The 18,791-nt window shown below is 35.0% G+C and overlaps 3 protein-coding genes across 3 annotated transcripts; 1 reads left to right on the forward strand and 2 right to left on the reverse strand.

Annotated features, from left to right (window-relative positions):
* Positions 1-8,510: 8,510 nt before the first annotated feature.
* Positions 8,511-12,241, forward strand: LOC133784853 (3-hydroxy-3-methylglutaryl-coenzyme A reductase 2-like). Its single transcript, XM_062224127.1, has 6 exons — positions 8,511-8,577; positions 8,803-8,975; positions 9,224-9,389; positions 9,501-9,715; positions 10,474-10,976; positions 11,319-12,241. The coding sequence occupies exons 1-6, from the start codon at positions 8,511-8,513 to the stop codon at positions 11,503-11,505; spliced, it is 1,311 nt and encodes a 436-aa protein (XP_062080111.1). The 3' UTR covers positions 11,506-12,241.
* A 603-nt stretch (positions 12,242-12,844) lies between these two features.
* LOC133784855 (protein DUF642 L-GALACTONO-1,4-LACTONE-RESPONSIVE GENE 2-like) lies at positions 12,845-13,470 on the reverse strand. The gene is made up of 2 exons (XM_062224128.1): positions 13,438-13,470; positions 12,845-13,387 (listed from the first exon to the last, which is right to left on the reverse strand). The coding sequence occupies exons 1-2, from the start codon at positions 13,468-13,470 to the stop codon at positions 12,845-12,847; spliced, it is 576 nt and encodes a 191-aa protein (XP_062080112.1).
* A 3,071-nt stretch (positions 13,471-16,541) lies between these two features.
* Positions 16,542-17,349, reverse strand: LOC133783892 (uncharacterized). The gene is made up of 3 exons (XM_062223494.1): positions 16,954-17,349; positions 16,738-16,836; positions 16,542-16,647 (listed from the first exon to the last, which is right to left on the reverse strand). Exons 1-3 carry the CDS (start codon positions 17,128-17,130, stop codon positions 16,549-16,551), a joined length of 375 nt encoding a protein of 124 aa, XP_062079478.1. The 5' UTR covers positions 17,131-17,349; the 3' UTR covers positions 16,542-16,548.
* Positions 17,350-18,791: the final 1,442 nt, after the last annotated feature.

Here is an 18,791-nt window from a genome sequence, read left to right on the forward strand (position 1 = left end):
GGATGGAAGAACCTCGAGAAGAAGATGGCGAGGTTGCCCAACGAGATGACATTTATCTGCTGGTAGGCGAAGATAGTTATGAGATTAAAGCAATAGAAGAGCTTGGGGAAATAAACATCGACCCGAAAGAACCTTCAAGAGTTGTAAAAATTGGGAAAAATCTTGAAGTTGAAAGGAAGAAGGAGCTGGTTGAGTTTCTACGAAAAAACCTGGATGTTTTCGCCTGGTCGCATTAGGATATGGTGGGAATCTATCCGAGTATAATAATGCATACTTTAAACTTGGACAATAGTGTGCCAGTAAAGTCCTAAAAACAGAGGCTTTTGGGGACAGGATTTGTAGCGTTAGAAGAAAAGTAGCTCGCCTACTAAAATGCGGGTTTATCAGGGAAGAAAAATACCCGATCTGGGTTGCCAACCCTATGCTGGTCTCAAATCCAAACGGGAAGTGGAGAACTTCTATCGATTTCTTTGACCTCAACAAGGCTTGTCCCAAGGATTGTTTCCCACTACCAAGAATTGAATAGTTGGTAGATGCAATGGCCAGTCACGAGCTCATGTCTTTCATGGACGTGTATTTTGGATATAACCAGATCGTGATGAATCCTGCAGACCAAGATCATACAAGTTTCATGACCGAGCATAACGTATATTACTATAGAGTTATGCCATTCGGGTTGAAACACGCCAGGGCTACATACCAACGGTTGGTTAACAAAATGTTCGCCAACCAGATTGAGAGAAACATGGAGGTGTATGTTGATGATATGCTCTTCAAATCAAAGACTACCAATAACCATGTATCTGACCTGGAAGAATATTTTAGCATACTGAGAAAGTACGACATGAAGTTAAATCCCTAGAAGTGCACTTTTAGAGTTGCGTCGGGAAAGTTTCTGGGGTTTATAGTCAACACAAGGGGGATAGAGGCGAATCCGGAAAAAATCAGGTTGTTACTAGAAATGCCTTTGCCCAGGTCGCGTAAGGAAGTACAAAGCCTAACTGGAAAGGTGGCAGCTCTAAAGCGTTTCATTTCAAAATCCACTGACAAATGTCTACCATTATACAACTTACTCAGGAGAAACAATATATTTGAATGGAGCGAAGAATGCAAACATGCATTTCATGAAATGAAAACGCATCTAGCTGAACCTCCCATACTATCAAAATCGATGTGTGGAGAGTGTCTGTTTCTTTACCTGGATATGACAGAAAATGCAGTCAGTGTCGTATTAATTCATGAAGAAAATCGGGCGTAGAAACTCGTATATTATGTAAGCAAGAGGCTTCTTGGAGCTGAATCACGGTACCCACTGATAGAGAAGCTTCCATTCTATCTCATTTTGGTTTCAAAGAAGCTCAGGCCATACTTATAGCCCCATTCTATTCATGTCTTAACCGACCAACCTTTAAGGCAGGTGTTGCAAAAGCCTGAAACGTTGGGACATTTATTAAAATGGGCCATTGAACTTAGCTAGTTCAGGATATTATACATGCCATGAACAACAATCAAGAGCCAAGCCCTTGCTGACTTTGTGGCAGAGTGCACTAGTTTTTAGGACGAGCTGATACGGGAGCCAGTGTAGGAATTATGGAAAATCTTCGTTGATGGATCGTCAAACGAAAACGGATTGGGAGGTAGGATAATCTTAATCTCACCTGAAGGACATCGATTCCATACAGCTCTCAAGTTTGGGTTTGAAGTATCCAACAACAAAGTGGAGTATGAGGCCTTATTGGCAGGGCTAAGGGTGGCGAAAGAGCTGAAGGCGAAAGCCATCCAATATTATAGTGATTCCCAGCTCGTGGTAAATTAGATATTGGGGTAATACCAAGCTCGAGGCATCAAGATGGTGGCCTACCTGGCTAAGGTAAAGGGCGAGTTGTCTAAGTTCAAGTTTAGCTCCATTGAGCAAGTACCCCATGAGGAGAATTCCAACGCTGATGCTCTGGCTTGACTCGCTACCACCAAAGAGGCCACTCATTGAATGTAGTTATGGTAGAGTTCTTGGAAAGCCAGAGTATAACGGGAGAAACGGTGGAGGTCGGAATGATTGACATAAAACTGACCTGGATGACTCCTATAATGGAGTACCTCACAACCGGAAAGCTACCTGATGACAGGAAAGATGCGAGAAAAATGCTTTATTAAGCTCCAAGGTATGTAATTTTTGAGGGAATACTATATCAGCGAGGGCATTCGTTTCCCCTCCTGCTATGTGTTCTGCCTGAGGAAGCAAAAACTATTTTACAAGAAATACATGAAGGCTTTTGTAGAGATCATGCTAAGGGGAAAAACCTAGCTCTAAAGGTACTGAGACAGAGCTATTTTTGGCCTACTTTAACAAAGGACTCGATCTCGTATGTGCAAAAGTGCGACAAATGTCAGTGTTTCGCCATAGTTTCCCGAGCTGCTCTAGTCGAGCTAACCATGATTTCATCCCCTTGACCATTTGCAGCATGGGGGATTGACTTGATAGGTTCCCTGCCAATGGGAAAAGGAGGGCTTCGTTATGTAGTAATGGTGATCGATTATTTCACGAAGTGGGTAGAGGTTGAACCTTTGGAAACCATCACCTCGAAGAGAGTCCTGGATTTTTTTGTGAAGAATATTAAATGTTGATTTGGATTCCCTAAAAAGATTGTGTCAGATAACGGAACGCTACGAAGATGGTGAATACCAGACACACCGTGTTTGATCCCGCTCAACAGCAACAATAAGACAATGGAGAACCATTGCAACAACAAGTCAATTGTACACTGACACTATTTACAAATAAAAAAATAAAAATATATCATTTTCAAACCCATTATCACACATTATAATCAACATGAAAAAAACTCATTGTATCTCATATACCAAATTACATATTTTAATCATCCCAAAAACTAATTACCACACATTTAAACAAAAATTTTAGACAACATAAGAAAATCTAAAAACAAGTTAGATTTGTAAACAAAAAACTAAATAAAATTAGATCTCTCTAACACTACTTCATCCCCACTTCCTCCCTTTGAACCCCATTAGCTTGTGTTCATAATTAGTGCATGTAAAACATAAAGAAAGGGAGATAGAGAGAAATAGAGACAAAGAGAGAGAGAGAGAGAGAGGCCTCTCGAGCCCTCCTACTGTACTTGCAAAACCCAGTTTTGTCACCCTCCTAAGTCCCTCAGCTGGCCCGAACCCAAGTTCTCCATGACACCATCGCCGTTTACAATACAAAAAAGGCGAAAAGGTTGGAAAAAAAATGAAAGAAATAGAAAATATATACCTCCGCCTATGCTCATCGAGCCCTCGACATCAGAGCTCTACCTACGTCTCGTCATTGTTGACCAGATTTCCCTCTTCTACGTCCCATCATTATTGATCCAAAGATAGGGAGAATTAGTAAGCGAGAATAAGAGAGTGAGAAATAATATAATGAGTGGGAGAATGTGGAGACGGAGAGTGAACGTGAGAGAGAGAATAAAAAGAAGAAGAAGTGAGATATGTGAGAGAGAGGGGACGACAACAGATAGGGAGTAAATGAGAGGGTTGTGATATATTAATTAGCATTGAGTTATTGGGTTTGGTTTTTTTTTTTTGTTTCTTAAATTGAGCTATTACCGTGAGTATAAAAATAATGCTAACGACCTTTGTTAATGGCATCCGTATTTGTACTAAAAATGTTAATAGCAATGACACCAGTTATATATTGGCGTCGTTGTTCAAATTAGGTCAACGACATTGGTTAACAACATTGGCAGAGTTGACTGACGCCCTTAGGTCACGTGAAAGGAATTTTTTGGTGTAGTGTAATCACATGATTCTTTTGTTTTACATGGCTTCGAAAGAACATTTGGAGCCCAAAAATTACTTTGGAGAGTGTTTGTGTGAATTATTTCAAAATAAGTTTTTGTCTCCACAAGCTTTTTAATTTGAAAAAACAAAGGAAATTTAATTTTAAGTTTTATTGAAATTTAAAATGTCCTATTTTATTAATTTTTTTATAATTGATTTCCTATTTTATCTTTGTTGATTCTAATCACAGAAAAAATTAATCATTTATTCACATTTGTGAAGCTCTTTTAAAGTAGACTATTGAAATAGTAACAATGGCACTCCTAATCACCTCCTGAATATGAACTCCGCCATGAACCAAAGAGCCAATTTGGAAACTCATGCCAGCAAAGCTCCGCCAAGTGCCGGCTAGTGGCAACACCCACCCTTGTTGACAATAATTGGATCATGTGGCCTTAATCATTGCCCAAATCAAGAGCCAGAGTATTGAGTACCTAGCAATCGCTCCAGCCTGGAGATATCCCCTTCCAAAGCTTCATATATGCCCAAGCCTCTAATATTAACAACTTTTCTTGAACCTACCCATGCTCGACCCTCCCACCTGTTGTTAACCCGCAAGAGATACAATTACAAGAAATTTAGCCTTTACCTACCAATTTTTTACCTACATATATTTATTGGTAGCTAAAGAGTTCTTTTACCTATGATTATATTTTTCGTAGTGACTATTGGTAGGGGATTCTCCAATTAAAAGGGCGAGGCTATAAAGTTTATTATTACCTACCATTAGTATATTTACCTACGATTATGTTTGGAGGGAATATTTTGCTGATTCCTGCTTATTTTTCCCTCTGTTTTTTGCATAATAAAAAAAATATGTGGCTGCTGACATGTGAGAAATATAGTGACATGTCAAGTGAGTAATTCAAGTGGACGTATTACTAAGTGACACATGGCACTAACATTATATGTAAAAAAATTATATAAATTAAAATTGAATTAAAATTAATATATGTATTTATATAAACCTAACTCTAATAACCTTAGCATCACTAACATATCTAACTCTCATGAGCCACCTCCCTCACTCTACTCTCGTCTTCCCATTTCCGATTTCCCTCTCTTCCCCATTTTCGATTCCCTCTCAAGAAGTTACTCCCATTTTCGGACCCCCTCTCCCCAGATAGCTCTCTTTTTCGGGCTCCCTCTCAATAGCTATCTCAGTTCGGACTAGTTTCTGTGGTGTACGATTGCTTCAATCTCTAAGGCAGTGCCATTTTTCTTCAAATCTCCAAGCCGCCACCATCATCCTCTGAATCCCAGAGCCACTGCCAATTTTCTTCAAATTTCTAAGACGCCACCATCGTCCTTTGCACCATTGTTGTTCACTTCTGGGCCACTGCCATTCTTCTTGAGTTCTCAGCTGCCTTCATCTCTATGCCTCACCCATTGTTGTTCAGTTTTGTTTGGGTAATTTTTTATTTCAGATTTGTGTATATTGTGTTGTGATTGCTGATATTAATGTCTCTAATTTTTTGTTTAAGGTTTGGTTTTGGTTTCTTTAGAGGCTGTGATTATTTCGAGGTGGATTGGCCTAGCTTTGAGATTTTTCTGGTGGCTTTTACGTTGGATTGGTGGCTGTAAATTTTTTGGAAGTTTGGTTTTTGGTGGCTTTGAGTTTCAGACAAATTGGCTTGGTGGTTTTGAGGTATAAATCTATGATTTTTTTGATTAAATCCCCACTGATTTGAAAGATTAATGATGATTCATTTTTTGGAGGCTTTGTTATTGTTGTTCTGAGGCTTTGTGATTGTTATGCTTTGAGAAAATTTTGTTTTGATGATTACTGTGTTTCGGGTCTGAGTTATTTCACTGTTACTTAGTTGTGATTTTGTTTAGAGTATTTTAGTTATGTCATTGTTGTAATCTGATTTATGTTTTCACTGTTATGCTTTAAGAAAATTCTATTTTGATGATTATTGTGTTTCGGGTCTGAGTTGTTTCACTGTTATTTAGCTGTGATTTTGTTTAGAGTTTTTCAGTTATGTGTCATTGTTGTAATCTGGTTTATGTTTTCATTGTTATATTCTGGTTCATTTTTTAATTGTCCTTAGTCTTTGAACTGTTATTTGTGTTGGGGTTTTGTTTATGCTCAGAGAGTTCCCCTATGCTTTCTTATTTTGACGAGAAATGATTTTTACCTTACTTTGTGTATATAAATCTAGTTTATTGTTTCTGAATAAAATTTTGAACATTTATTTATACTTGTATAAATTTTGTATCTTTGTTAATTCAATTAGTAATTTTTTAGGTACTTAATTATTTATTTTGCTAGGTTTTCCATTCTTATAAAAAAAAAATCCAGAATTAAATTGGAAATCTATCTGCCTTGTTTGCTATGCTCAAAATATGAATCTGTTTTATATTCCAAGTTTCTGAAGCTTTTATGGTATATGCCTCATGTTTTGGACCTGTCTCTTGTTTTATATTTGTTTTGGATTTGTTTTATAATTTTTTTGGATATGTCTTGATTTATATATTTTTTTTGGATCTGTCTTGTTTTAATTTTTTTTGGCCTATGGTGTTTAAAAATGATTATGATTGTTATGTTTGGTGATTATGTGGCTTCTTGTGTCCATATATATATATATATATGCTAGTATACCAAGTCATATAAATGCCCATAATAATTCATATTATATAAATTTTTGAAATCTTTGTGATGATCAAAGTGGGGATATTTTATTTGTATTAACTTACTATAATGATGTAATATTATATTAAGTTTTGAAGAATGACAAGTATGATGCCATCACCTTCGTCAAATCAATGTTTTGATGCAAATGTCGGAAATTTTCTCATCCCTTCAATTCTAGAGGAACAAGATGATTTGTAGTTTTTTTTATGATTTTAATTCAAAACTTTAAAGATAAATTATTATAGACATTTTATCTTTTATGTTTATTTGATTGAATATTTTATAATATATGTTTATTTTATTTAATAAAAGTTGTTTTTTTTTAATTAATTAAATTAATTTATCATCTATAAATAATTAATTTTAAATATTTTCCAAAATAATAATTAAATAATATCTACCAATAAATTATATTATTGCCTACACATATTTAAGTGTAGGTAAATGTCAAAACCTAATACATTGTCATGTGGCCCAATAAGCTATTGCCATATGTAATACCTACTAATAAATTATATTATTGCCTACACATATTTAAGTGTAGGTAAATGTCAGAACCTAATACACTACCACGTGCTACATCATCTGCCACGGTGGAAGACATGTCATTCACCATGTCATCATTTCTCTTACATCTTTCCTGCAAATGCACAATTTTTACCCACAAATAAAATTGGTAGGTAAATGCTGAATTTCTTGTAGTGAATATGAGAGAGAGATGTTGAATGAGTGATAGAGGGTTGTTCTTTTGTGTCTGTACCATGAGATGACCACTCGGGTTTGAAAAGTATATAGATCGGCCATACTAATTTGCTTTAAGGAAGAAACAAAATAAAAGTTTGCCACTTTATTACGTTTTGCAGAGGAAGACGTCTTCCTCTACAAAACATAATAAAGTGCTTATAATGACTCATTGTGTTAGACGCAATAATTATTTTTATGTCGTATTGTTTAGTTGCACAACTTTAAAAAGATGTCAAATTAAGTGTATTTTGTAGTGATAATCAACAAATACACATAGTTCAACGAAATCACCTCGCAAAAATGAAGGGCATATCCTAAGTAACTTATCATGAAAAACCCTTCACGTACATAAGAAGAGAGACCACATCATCATAGGAATAAAATTAAGGAGACCAAATCTATTTACTCCAATTCACCTTAATAACATTATGTGATGAGTCGATTGAGTTACTTAAGTAATTTAACACATTAGACGCTGACTTGGCATCTCACGGTCGTTTAGTTTAGTACTCTTATCTTAAGCCTCATTAATTATGCTAGCTATTTGTTGGAACTTTTTAAATGAATTATTAAAAAATTGAAAAAAGTATAGTTGTGTGTGATATGGGAAAAGTCCCACATGGAATTGAAACACTCTTCTAGGAGTGTATATAAGTTGCAAGTGCCATGCATTTGGGTTGTCCCCCAAGGGGTACCCAGTTTTGTGCACATGGGTGAGGACTCACACACTTGACCACCACACACGCACACGCGCGCCGCTGTCCGTCCGACCGAGCTGGGTGGTGTGGTGTCGTATTTTAATTTTTGTTTTTTGTTGAATTCAATAAAATAAATACTTTTATTATTTTATTAATTAAATTAATCTTAAAAACGGTTATTTTTTTTAAATAGTTTTAATAATGGGATCCGAAATTTCCTCCACGATTAAATGAAAAAAAATGTTTTTTGCCGTTTTATGAGATCAAACATTTTTTTTGCTGTATAAGTCAGATCAAACATTTTTTTTTAAAAAAGAAGAATTTTTTTTACTCGTTCTCAACAAATTTTCTCAGAGCTTTTTGAGGGTGTACAAGAGCGAATCCTCTCGGTGCAGGGAGGAATCGTACAAAGGCTATTTTATCCTGGGGACGACGTGGTTGATAGACTGCCATGCATAGGGCAGAGCCGCGAAACGTCTTAAAGAGAGCGACATTGTCCGTGACTCAGCCAGAAAAATTGATCGGTAATTTTGTTCCAATTTTATTTTTTATTGAGGAACATCAATTTTAAGACGTTCTGTTCTGCTATGGCTTCTACCGATGATTTTTTTGGTTCTGCCTTTGTTGATATTAACATGCCATTTCGTTTTGAGGGTTTGCACTTTAAGTGTTGGAAATAGAAGATACTTTTTTATCTGACCATGAAGAAGGTTGTGTTTTTACTCACTGCTCTAAAGCCGGTTGTCTCAGAAGCCTCGTCCGACAAAGACAAGGAGACTCAATAGAAGGACTTGGACTCCTGGGTGGCAAATGATTTCCTCTGTAAGAACTTCATTCGTAACGATTTATCTGATGATCTTTATGATTATTATAATTCAGACAAGTCAGCGAAGGAAATTTGGGAGGCGCTGCAAAAGAAATATGATACAGAAGAGGCGGGGACTAAAAAATACGCTGTTAGTCGCTACCTGAAGTATCAAATGGTGGACGATAAATCTGTGGAGGCCAATCTCACGAAATTCAGAAAATTGCGCATGAGATTATCTCAGAAGGTATGACCCTTGATGAACAGTTTCAAGTTGTTGTTTTAATTGACAAATTACCTCCTTCCTGGAAGGATTTTAAAAATGTACTCAGGCATAAGACTAAGGAATTTTCCTTAGAGAGTTTGATCACCTGCCTTCGTATCGAGGAGGAGGCAAGGAAACAAGACCAGAAATAAGAGGTGCTTGTTGTCTCTAACAACAATCCCAAGAAGTCCACACCTGCGATTCTGAAGCTAAATGGAAAAAAATTTAAGAATCAGAACCGCAACTCGAATTTAAATTCCAACCGCAACAACCAGAACACTCCTCGAAACAACAATCAGAGTTGGAACCATAACAAGAACCAACATGGAAGGCAACAACCTCCACCTAAACAGAATGACTCTGGACAATTCCTTTGTTACAACTGTAACAAGCCAGGTCATATGGCACGCAAGTGTAGGAACAAGCCAAGCACTGCTCCGCAGGCTAACTTGACTGAAGAAGCTTTTACAGCTATGATTTCTGAGATCAATCTTATTGGTGGATCAGATGGGTGGTGGGTAGACACTGGCGCTTCTCACCATGTCTGCTATGATCATGCTATGTTTAAAACATACACTGCTGCTGATGATAAGAAAGTGTTGTTGGGAGATTCCCATACCACTATTGTTGCTGGGATTGGGAATATGGAGCTTAAGTTTACCTCAGGAAAGACTTTATTACTGAAAGATGTAATGCATACTCCTGAGATGAGAAAGAATATGGTTTCTGGTTTTCTGCTTAATAAGGCTGGGTTTACTCAAACTATTGAGGCTGATTTGTACACCATCACTAAGAATGGTATTTTTGTTGGAAAGGGTTATGCTACTGATGGCATGTTTAAGTTAAATGTTGAATCCAATAAAGTTTCTCCTTCTGCTTATATGTTGTGTGATTTTAATGTTTGGCATGCTAGACTTTGTCATGTTAATAAGCGCATTATTAATAACATGAGTAAGATAGGATTAATTCCTAAAGTGTCAGATAACGATTTTGAAAAATGTGATTTTTGTAGTCAAGCAAAAATAACTAAGACTCCACATAAGTCAGTTACTAAAGAATTTGAGCCTTTAGATTTAATTCATTAAGATATTTGTGAACTTGATGGAACGTTAACTAGGAATGGTAAACACTATTTCATCACTTTTATTGATGATTGTTCTGACTTTACTTATGTGTACTTAATGAAAAATAAAAGTGATGCGCTCACTACAACAAAACCCCATTTCAATAACACATCATTATAATACTATTAAAAAAGTATTATAGTATATATAAAGTAAATGAGTAAAGTAACACACGGCAAATGAAAAAAAAAGCAGCAAATTTTCCTTCTCATTTTCCCTATCTCGGACCGAACCAGTCTTCATCTCTTTCTGTCTCTGTCTCATTTTCCCCTATATTCATAATTTTTTTTTTGATCGACGACAATGGTTGCCAACCGCCTTGCTCCATCGTTCGAACCCCTAACTTGGATTGTCAGGTTCTTCCAACATTGTCCTCCGAAGAAGATGATGATATTATTAAATCAGTAGGGGAGGGTAAGGTGCCGTCCTACTTGCTAGAGTCCAAGATCGGAGACTGTAAGAGAGTCGCTGCGATTCGACGTGAGGCGCTTCAGAGGACGGTGGGAAGGTCGCTCCAGGGTTTTCCTTTGGAAGGGTTCGATTACGAATCTATTTTGGGGCAGTGCTGCGAAATGCCTGTTGGGTACGTCCAGATTCCGATGGGGATCGCGGGTCCATTGTTGCTCGATGGGTTCGAGTATTCGGTGCAGATGGCGACTACGGAGGGTTGTTTGATTGCGAGTACAAACAGAGGTTGCAAGGCTATCCATTTTTCTGGTGGGGCTACCAACATGTTTTTGAGGGACAGCATGACCAGAGCACCGATTGTGAGGTTTAATTCCGCCAAGAGCGCTTCCGAGTTGAAGTTCTTCTTGGAGGACCCTGAAAATTCCGAGACACTTTCCATCATCTTTAACAGGTTAGTCTATGCTTCATAAATATCATATGTATATATGTAAAGTTTTATCTATTGTTTGTGGTTTTGGTGATTGAAATTTTAACACGGAGATCGATATCATGTTTTTTTTTTCTTTCTCTAATTTAATATAAATTTGAGTAATAAAGCATGAAGCTGAATATGAGGATTCGAAAGTATTAAAAGTAAATAAAGAAAGAAAGAAAGAATAGAAAAATCACGTAAAGGCTGAATCTTTAGTCAATATAGAGCCGTGAAGTTTCTTTCAAATGTCATATTCATCGAATAGTAATGAATATTAGATTTGAACCATTTGTCTTATTGGGTTTCGGTCATCGTCTCCAGGTCTAGTAGATTTGCCAGGCTCCAGGGTATTCATTGCGCGATTGCTGGTAAGAATGTGTATATCAGATTTACCTGCAGCACGGGAGACGCCATGGGGATGAACATGGTTTCAAAAGGAGTTCAAAATGTTCTTGATTTCCTTCAAAATGACTTTGATGACATGGATGTTATTGGCATATCTGGTTAGTTTTTTTTTTTTTGGATTATTATATTTATATTTTTAGACCATTTAGTCACTTTTATTTCTTGTGAACTTGTCAAATTTTTCTTCAACCTGAGTTGGTGCTGCTGTTCCTTTTTTCAGTTATGTGCAGTAATACACCCCCTATATTCATATCCCTTGAAGATGAACTCAAGGAAAATAAAACATTTAAATAATCAAATAATGAAATAGTTTAATTTGGCAATAAGTTTCAAGACAATTATTTTATTTGATTGCTATTTTGGCTTGTATCCATTCATTTATTAGAGAATTGAACTGTGTCTTTTATTTTATTAGATAAAATAGAAGCGAATAGAATATCTGAGTAGTATCTGCTCAAGCTTTTATTTATTAGGCTAACTTTTTATGTACTAAGGAAGGCTTATGCAGAAAATTTTATTTATTAGATTCAGCATGCCTATTTACTTGAAATAGAAAAATTAATATGAAAAGCTCAATGTAAAGTTAAAAAAGAGTTGAGGTTCAGCCAATCATTTTGTTTACAAGAGAGCATAAACATTTATTTTTGTAATGGATTTTGTGGATTAAGTTGGGATCAGATTGTATACTAGTTTTTTGTAATGAATCCACTTATGCTTGTTTGTTTTTATTGAATAGCCGTTACCACTGGTTTTCTGAGGCCATAATTTTATAAATTCAAGGGTGAAAAGTGGAAGCTTTCCAATAAGATAACAATATATGTATATATTGTTAGACAATGTAATATTACATGATTAGTTTTTTGTTTTTGGTTTGTTAGTTTTGTTAGCTTCAGTTGTATTCAGTTAGACTGTTACAACTTCCATCTATTTCTATGTTGTGTATTGCTACTGTTGTAAAGTTCTATATATAAATAAGATTTTCCTGAGTCTCAAAATCTTCTTTAGAGCTACTTTTTCTGCATTTACATTCTTGAATTAACTGCTATCACCCTATGCTAATTTGCCTGGTTTGCTTTGCTTTTATCTTATCCACCCATGGGCATTTTGAGTTTTTGAGTTTTTTCAACTTTTTTTTATTGAAAAAAGGAGTATATTAAAAACACATAAACAAATTACAACTGCCAGATTTGAAACACCACTAAACTTACAAAAAAATCAAAACAGAGACTAAAATACAAGCCAAATCATAAACTCCTAACCAACTCAGCAATTGATCTATTCTTAGCCAAACACCGTTGACTCAAACAGCCAAAAAATCTAGCTTTCAAACTCAAACTTAACATTTTAACTAAACTTATCACTGCACCAGATGCCATAAAAGGCCACCCTCCAATCAAATAAGAAGTGTTTTTTTAGGTTCCCCATATAAACATATACATATATTAGTCTATATATATATCCAGAACAATCCATTGGATATCTGGTTTCATCCCAAGCGAAACACGCAAAACTACATCATCAACCATAGGACCACAAAGAATATCATCTTTTGTTTGGCTTGCAGCGTAACTCATAAAACTGATTGTTGTCACACTTGAATCTGCCTTGAACTTCATTGAGAAATTCTTGGCTGAGCTTGTGCCACTGCTGAGAAGAGTAAAATTTTGAACTGTTGACCCTGCTTGGGCAGACACTAGGAAATCTTTCACACACGAGTTGTTGGCATCTCCTAGAATAAATTCCAAATTATAACTTGATCCCTCTTTAAGGCTTACTGCTGTTTGTATGCCGGTTGAAACAATCTCAATTGCAGCATTGCCTTGTGGGACAAAAAAGTGCTTGGAATCTATATAGTTTACAGTTCCTAACACAGACCACTCTTGCAATGGGGATTGGATCAGACTAGGTGCTGGTTCAATCAATATTCCCTCTTCACTATGATGTTCTTTCCCTAGTCTATCTATAAGTACTTTGTTCAGTTTGTTCTTGATATATTGTCAATCCATTTTCCTCAATTTAAACCATTTTATTATACTTTATCTGATATAAGAACAGAGAAGCTGTCCATGAAAAATGTTTGGGTGCATGTGATACTCTTACCAATATGTTTGGTCTTTAATCCATATGAGAGTTTGCTTAATGTTTGGGATTGCAGAATGCCCTATTTTTTGTGTGTAAATTATAGTATTCTCTGTTATATATACTTAGGCAAGCAAGGCAGCATTTTTGTGAGACACTGAGAAATGAAGTTGGTTAAATCATTGGCATAACAATTGTCACACCTGGGCTCATTGGGACCAAAATCTCACGTGAACAGGTAGTAATTTATCAATTATATATGTATATGGATTTATATTCAATATTTTTTTTGTGATGCATGAGTTTGTAACTTAATTTGTACTTAAATTGTAATTATGATTGGTTTGTGAAATCTGGCTGAACAGGACATAAATCTGGTTGAATGGAGAATAAAAGAACATCAACCATCCAAGAATGAAAACATATACAAGTTAAGCTAAAAATCAGGTCAGATTTTAGATCTCAAAAAATGCTAAGTAATTAGCTATTAAATGTTGTATGGCTTTTGTCAATCATAAATGATAAACAAGTAATTGCTAGTCGGGGTTAAGCAAGTTTGGACTAGTTAAAACAGATGACATGTATAACAAGAGCCAATCACAACACAAGACTTCTGTAGTTGCTAAAAGATAATCACACTATCATGTATGTCTTTTGACAATTATTAAAATTAGTTTCCTTTCAGTTTTTCAATAGCTCTCCTGTAAATATTTGTCTTTGTATGGTTCAGATTAATAAGACAAGTTATATTCATTCATATTGCTCTTTGTAATTAGTTGGTCAATCCACATTTTCCCATTAGTGCCACCTAGAATTGAAACCATGTCATTGATATTACTTTTTACTACTCAATTTCTCTATCAGTAGTAATTAATGCTCTATTATTTTATCAAAGTCATTTTACCAATGACTGGATCTGTAACACTGTCCTTTTGGCCCTCAAAATGACAGAAAACTGAATTTCACCATCGATAGTGTTGTATTATACATGGTTAGTGAGTGGTGATGACAGTTGTAGGGAATTATTTTTTTGAAAGTTGCATGGATTAGATTGAAACATACAAGTTTGATTGGAAATATGAATCCATATTAATGAACGTTAACAATGCATATAAAATTTTGATCCTAATTGATGTTTTGAAAGAATATCAGCTCCCAATTTTTATAGTTTGGGTTCTTACAATCTTTATATCTGTACTTTGCCTAGAAAGAATATCACTTCTAAGCTCTTTTTTTTACTGCTTATATTCTGCTGGTTATTTATCATTTTTAGCTACGCTTGATGAATTTATGTCTCATTTACTTTGCCTTGAAAGAATATCACTTCTAAGTTCTTTTTTTTACTGCTTATATTTTGTTGGTTATTTCTCATTTTCACTCATTAGCTACGCTTGATGAACTCATTTTCCATGCTGGTCATTTCTCATTTACTTTGCCTAGATTTTGGTTATCACTTCTAAATTTCAGTTTAGCCTTTACCCTTTCAATTTCTCTCTATAATTTCAGCCAGAGTATATACTGAATATACTCTGGCATCCCCTAGAAAAAAATTATTGGATAATAACATCTCAATCATCCCCAGAAAGAAATAATTCAATTATGGAAAAATTACCATTTAATCCCATATATTTAGAAAACGATCAAAACTTACTGCTGTATTGTGTGAAATAGGTACACTCTCCTATCCATTTTGTCAAAATTTACTAAGTCATACTTAAAATGCCTTTAAAGTAAATGTGTGTATATATTTTATCCCCAAATTTTAAGATCAAATTAGATAAATTTTGGATTTCAAAGGCTGTTTTAATATCTATTGACAAATTTTAATTTTCTATTAATCTTTTAAGTATTGATTATATTCTTTAGGTTGGGGATCGAATTGGCAAGGAGCATTGCAAAGTTAATTTGCAAGAGGTACGGAATTTGTTCTTTTAACTCTTATTATTAATATCTTAAAAATGTTAGAGGAGTTTGAATATCTTAAATATTCATCCATAGAGAAGTAGGTTGCTGTGGTGATAACGGAAGGTTGAAAACTTGTGTGTATTAGAGAAGTAGGTTCTGGAAAATTTGTTTGTGTGCTGCGGTGATATAAGGAAGAAAACTTATTGTGTGTTGTTTGAATTTTTTGACTTGGTATTGATAGATGGTTAGGTAAGCTTTTATATGTATAGATTAGATTTTTCATTATATGTATAGATTAAAATTTTCATTTAGTCATATTGTTTTCATTATTTTCATATGTATAGATTAGATTTAATTAACATAACCCAAGCTAAACTTTTGTCTTTGATCCAAACCCAATTAGTTAGTGGCTACCATTTTAGAATCTGATTTTTAAATTAAAAACAACACTAGAATCTCTTGAACTAGAGACTATTAAATGGATAGAAAATAAACCAGCAGAATTAACAAAAAATGGTGGTCAAGACTTGTGTTTAGATAAACCTCCAATAAGATAACTAGATCACTACAACAAAATAGAGGTTTTATGACTTTAATTGGGAGACATTGGAAGTCTACAATGTCTCCCACTTAGTGAGACGTTGTTGCTAGGGTCATTGTAGGTATATATCCCACGTCTCCCATGGGGAGACGTGCCTCACTTTCCACGTCTCCCACTGGGAGATGTGGGAAGTCCCTAGGAGACATCCCACGTCTCCCATTGGGAGAGGTGAGTCACTTCCCACGTCTCCCAATGGGAGACATTGAAAGTCTCCCACATTTAAAAAAAATAAATTAAATAAATTTATAATTAATATTATTTAATAATTAATTAAATTGAAATAATATTAATTTAAATTGAAATTATTTTAATTTAAATTGAAATTATTTTAATCTAAATTTAAATTAATTTAATAATCAATTAAATTGAAATAATATTAATTTAAATTGAAATTATTTTAATCTAAATTTAAATTAATTTAATAATCAATTAAATTGAAAGAAAAAAAATATATTTGTTAGATATATACAAGAAATACAATATTTGTTAGAAATATTCAAAATGAACAAATATTGCATTGTGTATGAAGAAAGAGTTAAAATTTTTTTAAAAAAAAACCTATCAACGAGGTCGGTAACTTTGGATTATCGGCAACATATATGTCGCCCATTCTTGTCGCAACTCATCAATTTGTGCCTCTGTATATGATGTGCTTGTTAGCTGCAAGAAATATAAAGTAAAATATATTAATTAATTATTTGATTACATTTATAGTTTCAAAAATAATTTGTAAATTTTAATTAATAATACCGTTCTCAAGTAATGCCCAGGACTCGCATGTTCAATCAAATCCTTCAACATCCTCATTAAGTAGTATCCACATGCCACATTGTCCGGTTGGTGTGGACACTAATTATTTAAAAATATGAGTAATTTATTATTAAATTGAAACTTTTTAAAAAATACATACATATTATTCTACTTAATTATTATAAATGTTCAAAAATTTCTGCTAAAGTTACTTACCTGAGGTTGCTTAATGCGTAGAGTATCAGGGATCTCGACATCAGGAAGATTCATAGAGAAAAAAAGATTGAAAGCGCTGACGATCACTGATACAATCTCCTCACGGTTATTTAGCTCTGAATTCACCGGATCACAACAATAAACATGATATGCATATGGTGTCAAAATAAGCAACATCCAATGTTCACTGTATAAGAAAAACAAAAAAATTATAGCTCAAATGTTAAACAAAGAAATTATTGATATGGGTCGGAAAAATGACAACTTTTTAAACTTACCCATGGTTCCAAGGGACAAGCATAACTTGTTCTTTTGATTTTACGTCATTGCAACGTCTGAACAGATTCTGAACACGATCGTCGAATGAACTCCCTTGAGTGGCGACGATATTAGGATTGACAAATAAAAACTTATTTTGGCGACCTTGTTGTACCACATATCTGTAAATGAACCTAATACAAAAATATGAAAAATTGTTATATGAATGAATAAATCAAATTAGAAAATTAAATGAACAAACTTATTTGTGAGATATATACCTCATGTAGCTGACGAGTACTGCTTGCCCAATCTTCTCCTTTCGAGCAAACTGAAGTATGTAATCCTTAAATATATAACAGTGAGACATATCCTGATCAAAAACTTCAGACTCTATGCCTAGATTGACACACTCGCCATCATCCCAATGAGATACGATATTCTGTAATCGTTCCAATGGAGTGTGGGCCAATTGTGTTGGAGGAGTTTGTTGTCGTCTTCTTTCTCGAGGTTGTTGTGTTGATGGAGCTCTTGGTCGTTGTGATTTGGTCCTACTTGTAGAGGGAGTCTGTATACAATTATATCAACAATTAAAAAAATTACAAACAAATATAGAATTGTAAAGATAATTATGTAAAAACATGGCATCACCTCATGAGTTACATCTTCAGATATAATGACAAAATCCTTAGGCCACGCTATTGGCATCCCAATGGCCTGAGCAACTATGTACATGTCCAAATCAGGATATGCAAAAGGGAGAGGACAGGTTGGCTTAAGAACACTCGTAATCATAACTTGGAAGTTGTTGCCTGCCTCTCTTTCAATGAGTGTACCTGATGCAACAATGTTTGAAACCGAACCAATTGCTAATTGGCATGCTCGGCCCTGCGTAAGAAATATATTATATACAAATAATTATGTTGAAGCAGTAAAGAAATTTATTTGGTTTCAGAATATTCAAGAAAGTTTAATTACCTCTTGCAAAAGCGGTTGTAGTGCAACAATGCGGTGTTCTGCTTGAGGCACTACTGGGTCTGGAGTATAGTAGGACGCCTGCACTGGTGGCACTGGTGGGTCGGGCACATAGTATGATGATGGCACTGGTGGGACTCCAACGTTAGATCCTGACCCGCTCTGTTGGGCCAATAATTTTCTCAAGAGCTCATCTTGTTGCTGAAGGCGCTCTTCTAGGCGTTGTGCTTGTTGACGATGCTCTTCTTCTTGTTTTCGAAATCTTTCTTCAAATTCCTTTCTAATGTCGTCATTCGAAGAAGAGGCTTTTGATTTATTTTTCGTTGAGGTAGGTGTTGGAGTATTCCAGTATACTGAGCGGGACACACTGTGTCCTCCAGCCCTAACACGTCCTTGAGGCTCAGGAGTGCCTAACGCCCTCGTCAACACATCATCAGGGCCATCAGGTGCCCATTTACCCTCAGCTTGGAGTTGCCGGTAATGATCCTGTGAAACAATATTCACAGAAAGTTATATATATATATAAGCTAATAATTTGACATATCAACATTATTAAATATGAGCACTTACAATATTTTTTTGAATCTCGGAGGCCTCTCCAATGA

The sequence above is a fragment of the Humulus lupulus genome, chromosome 6 (assembly GCF_963169125.1).
Source record: "Humulus lupulus chromosome 6, drHumLupu1.1, whole genome shotgun sequence".
Classification (NCBI taxonomy): Eukaryota; Viridiplantae; Streptophyta; class Magnoliopsida; order Rosales; family Cannabaceae; genus Humulus; species Humulus lupulus.

Coding starts and splice junctions, on each gene's coding strand:
- LOC133784853 (XM_062224127.1), top strand. CDS start 8,511: ATGGCTTCTACCGATGATTTTTTTGGTTCTGCCTTTGTTGATATTAAC. Junction 8,578..8,802: donor CATGCCATTTCGTTTTGAGG/GTTTGCACTTTA, acceptor ATTATAATTCAG/ACAAGTCAGCGAAGGAAATT. Junction 9,390..9,500: donor TTACAACTGTAACAAGCCAG/GTCATATGGCAC, acceptor TTGGTGGATCAG/ATGGGTGGTGGGTAGACACT.
- LOC133784855 (XM_062224128.1), bottom strand. CDS start 13,470: ATGGACAGCTTCTCTGTTCTTATATCAGATAAA. Junction 13,388..13,437: donor CTGTTCTTATATCAGATAAA/GTATAATAAAAT, acceptor CAATATATCAAG/AACAAACTGAACAAAGTACT.
- LOC133783892 (XM_062223494.1), bottom strand. CDS start 17,130: ATGTTGCTTATTTTGACACCATATGCATATCATGTTTATTGTTGTGAT. Junction 16,837..16,953: donor TACGCATTAAGCAACCTCAG/GTAAGTAACTTT, acceptor TTAAATAATTAG/TGTCCACACCAACCGGACAA. Junction 16,648..16,737: donor CTGGGCATTACTTGAGAACG/GTATTATTAATT, acceptor TATTTCTTGCAG/CTAACAAGCACATCATATAC.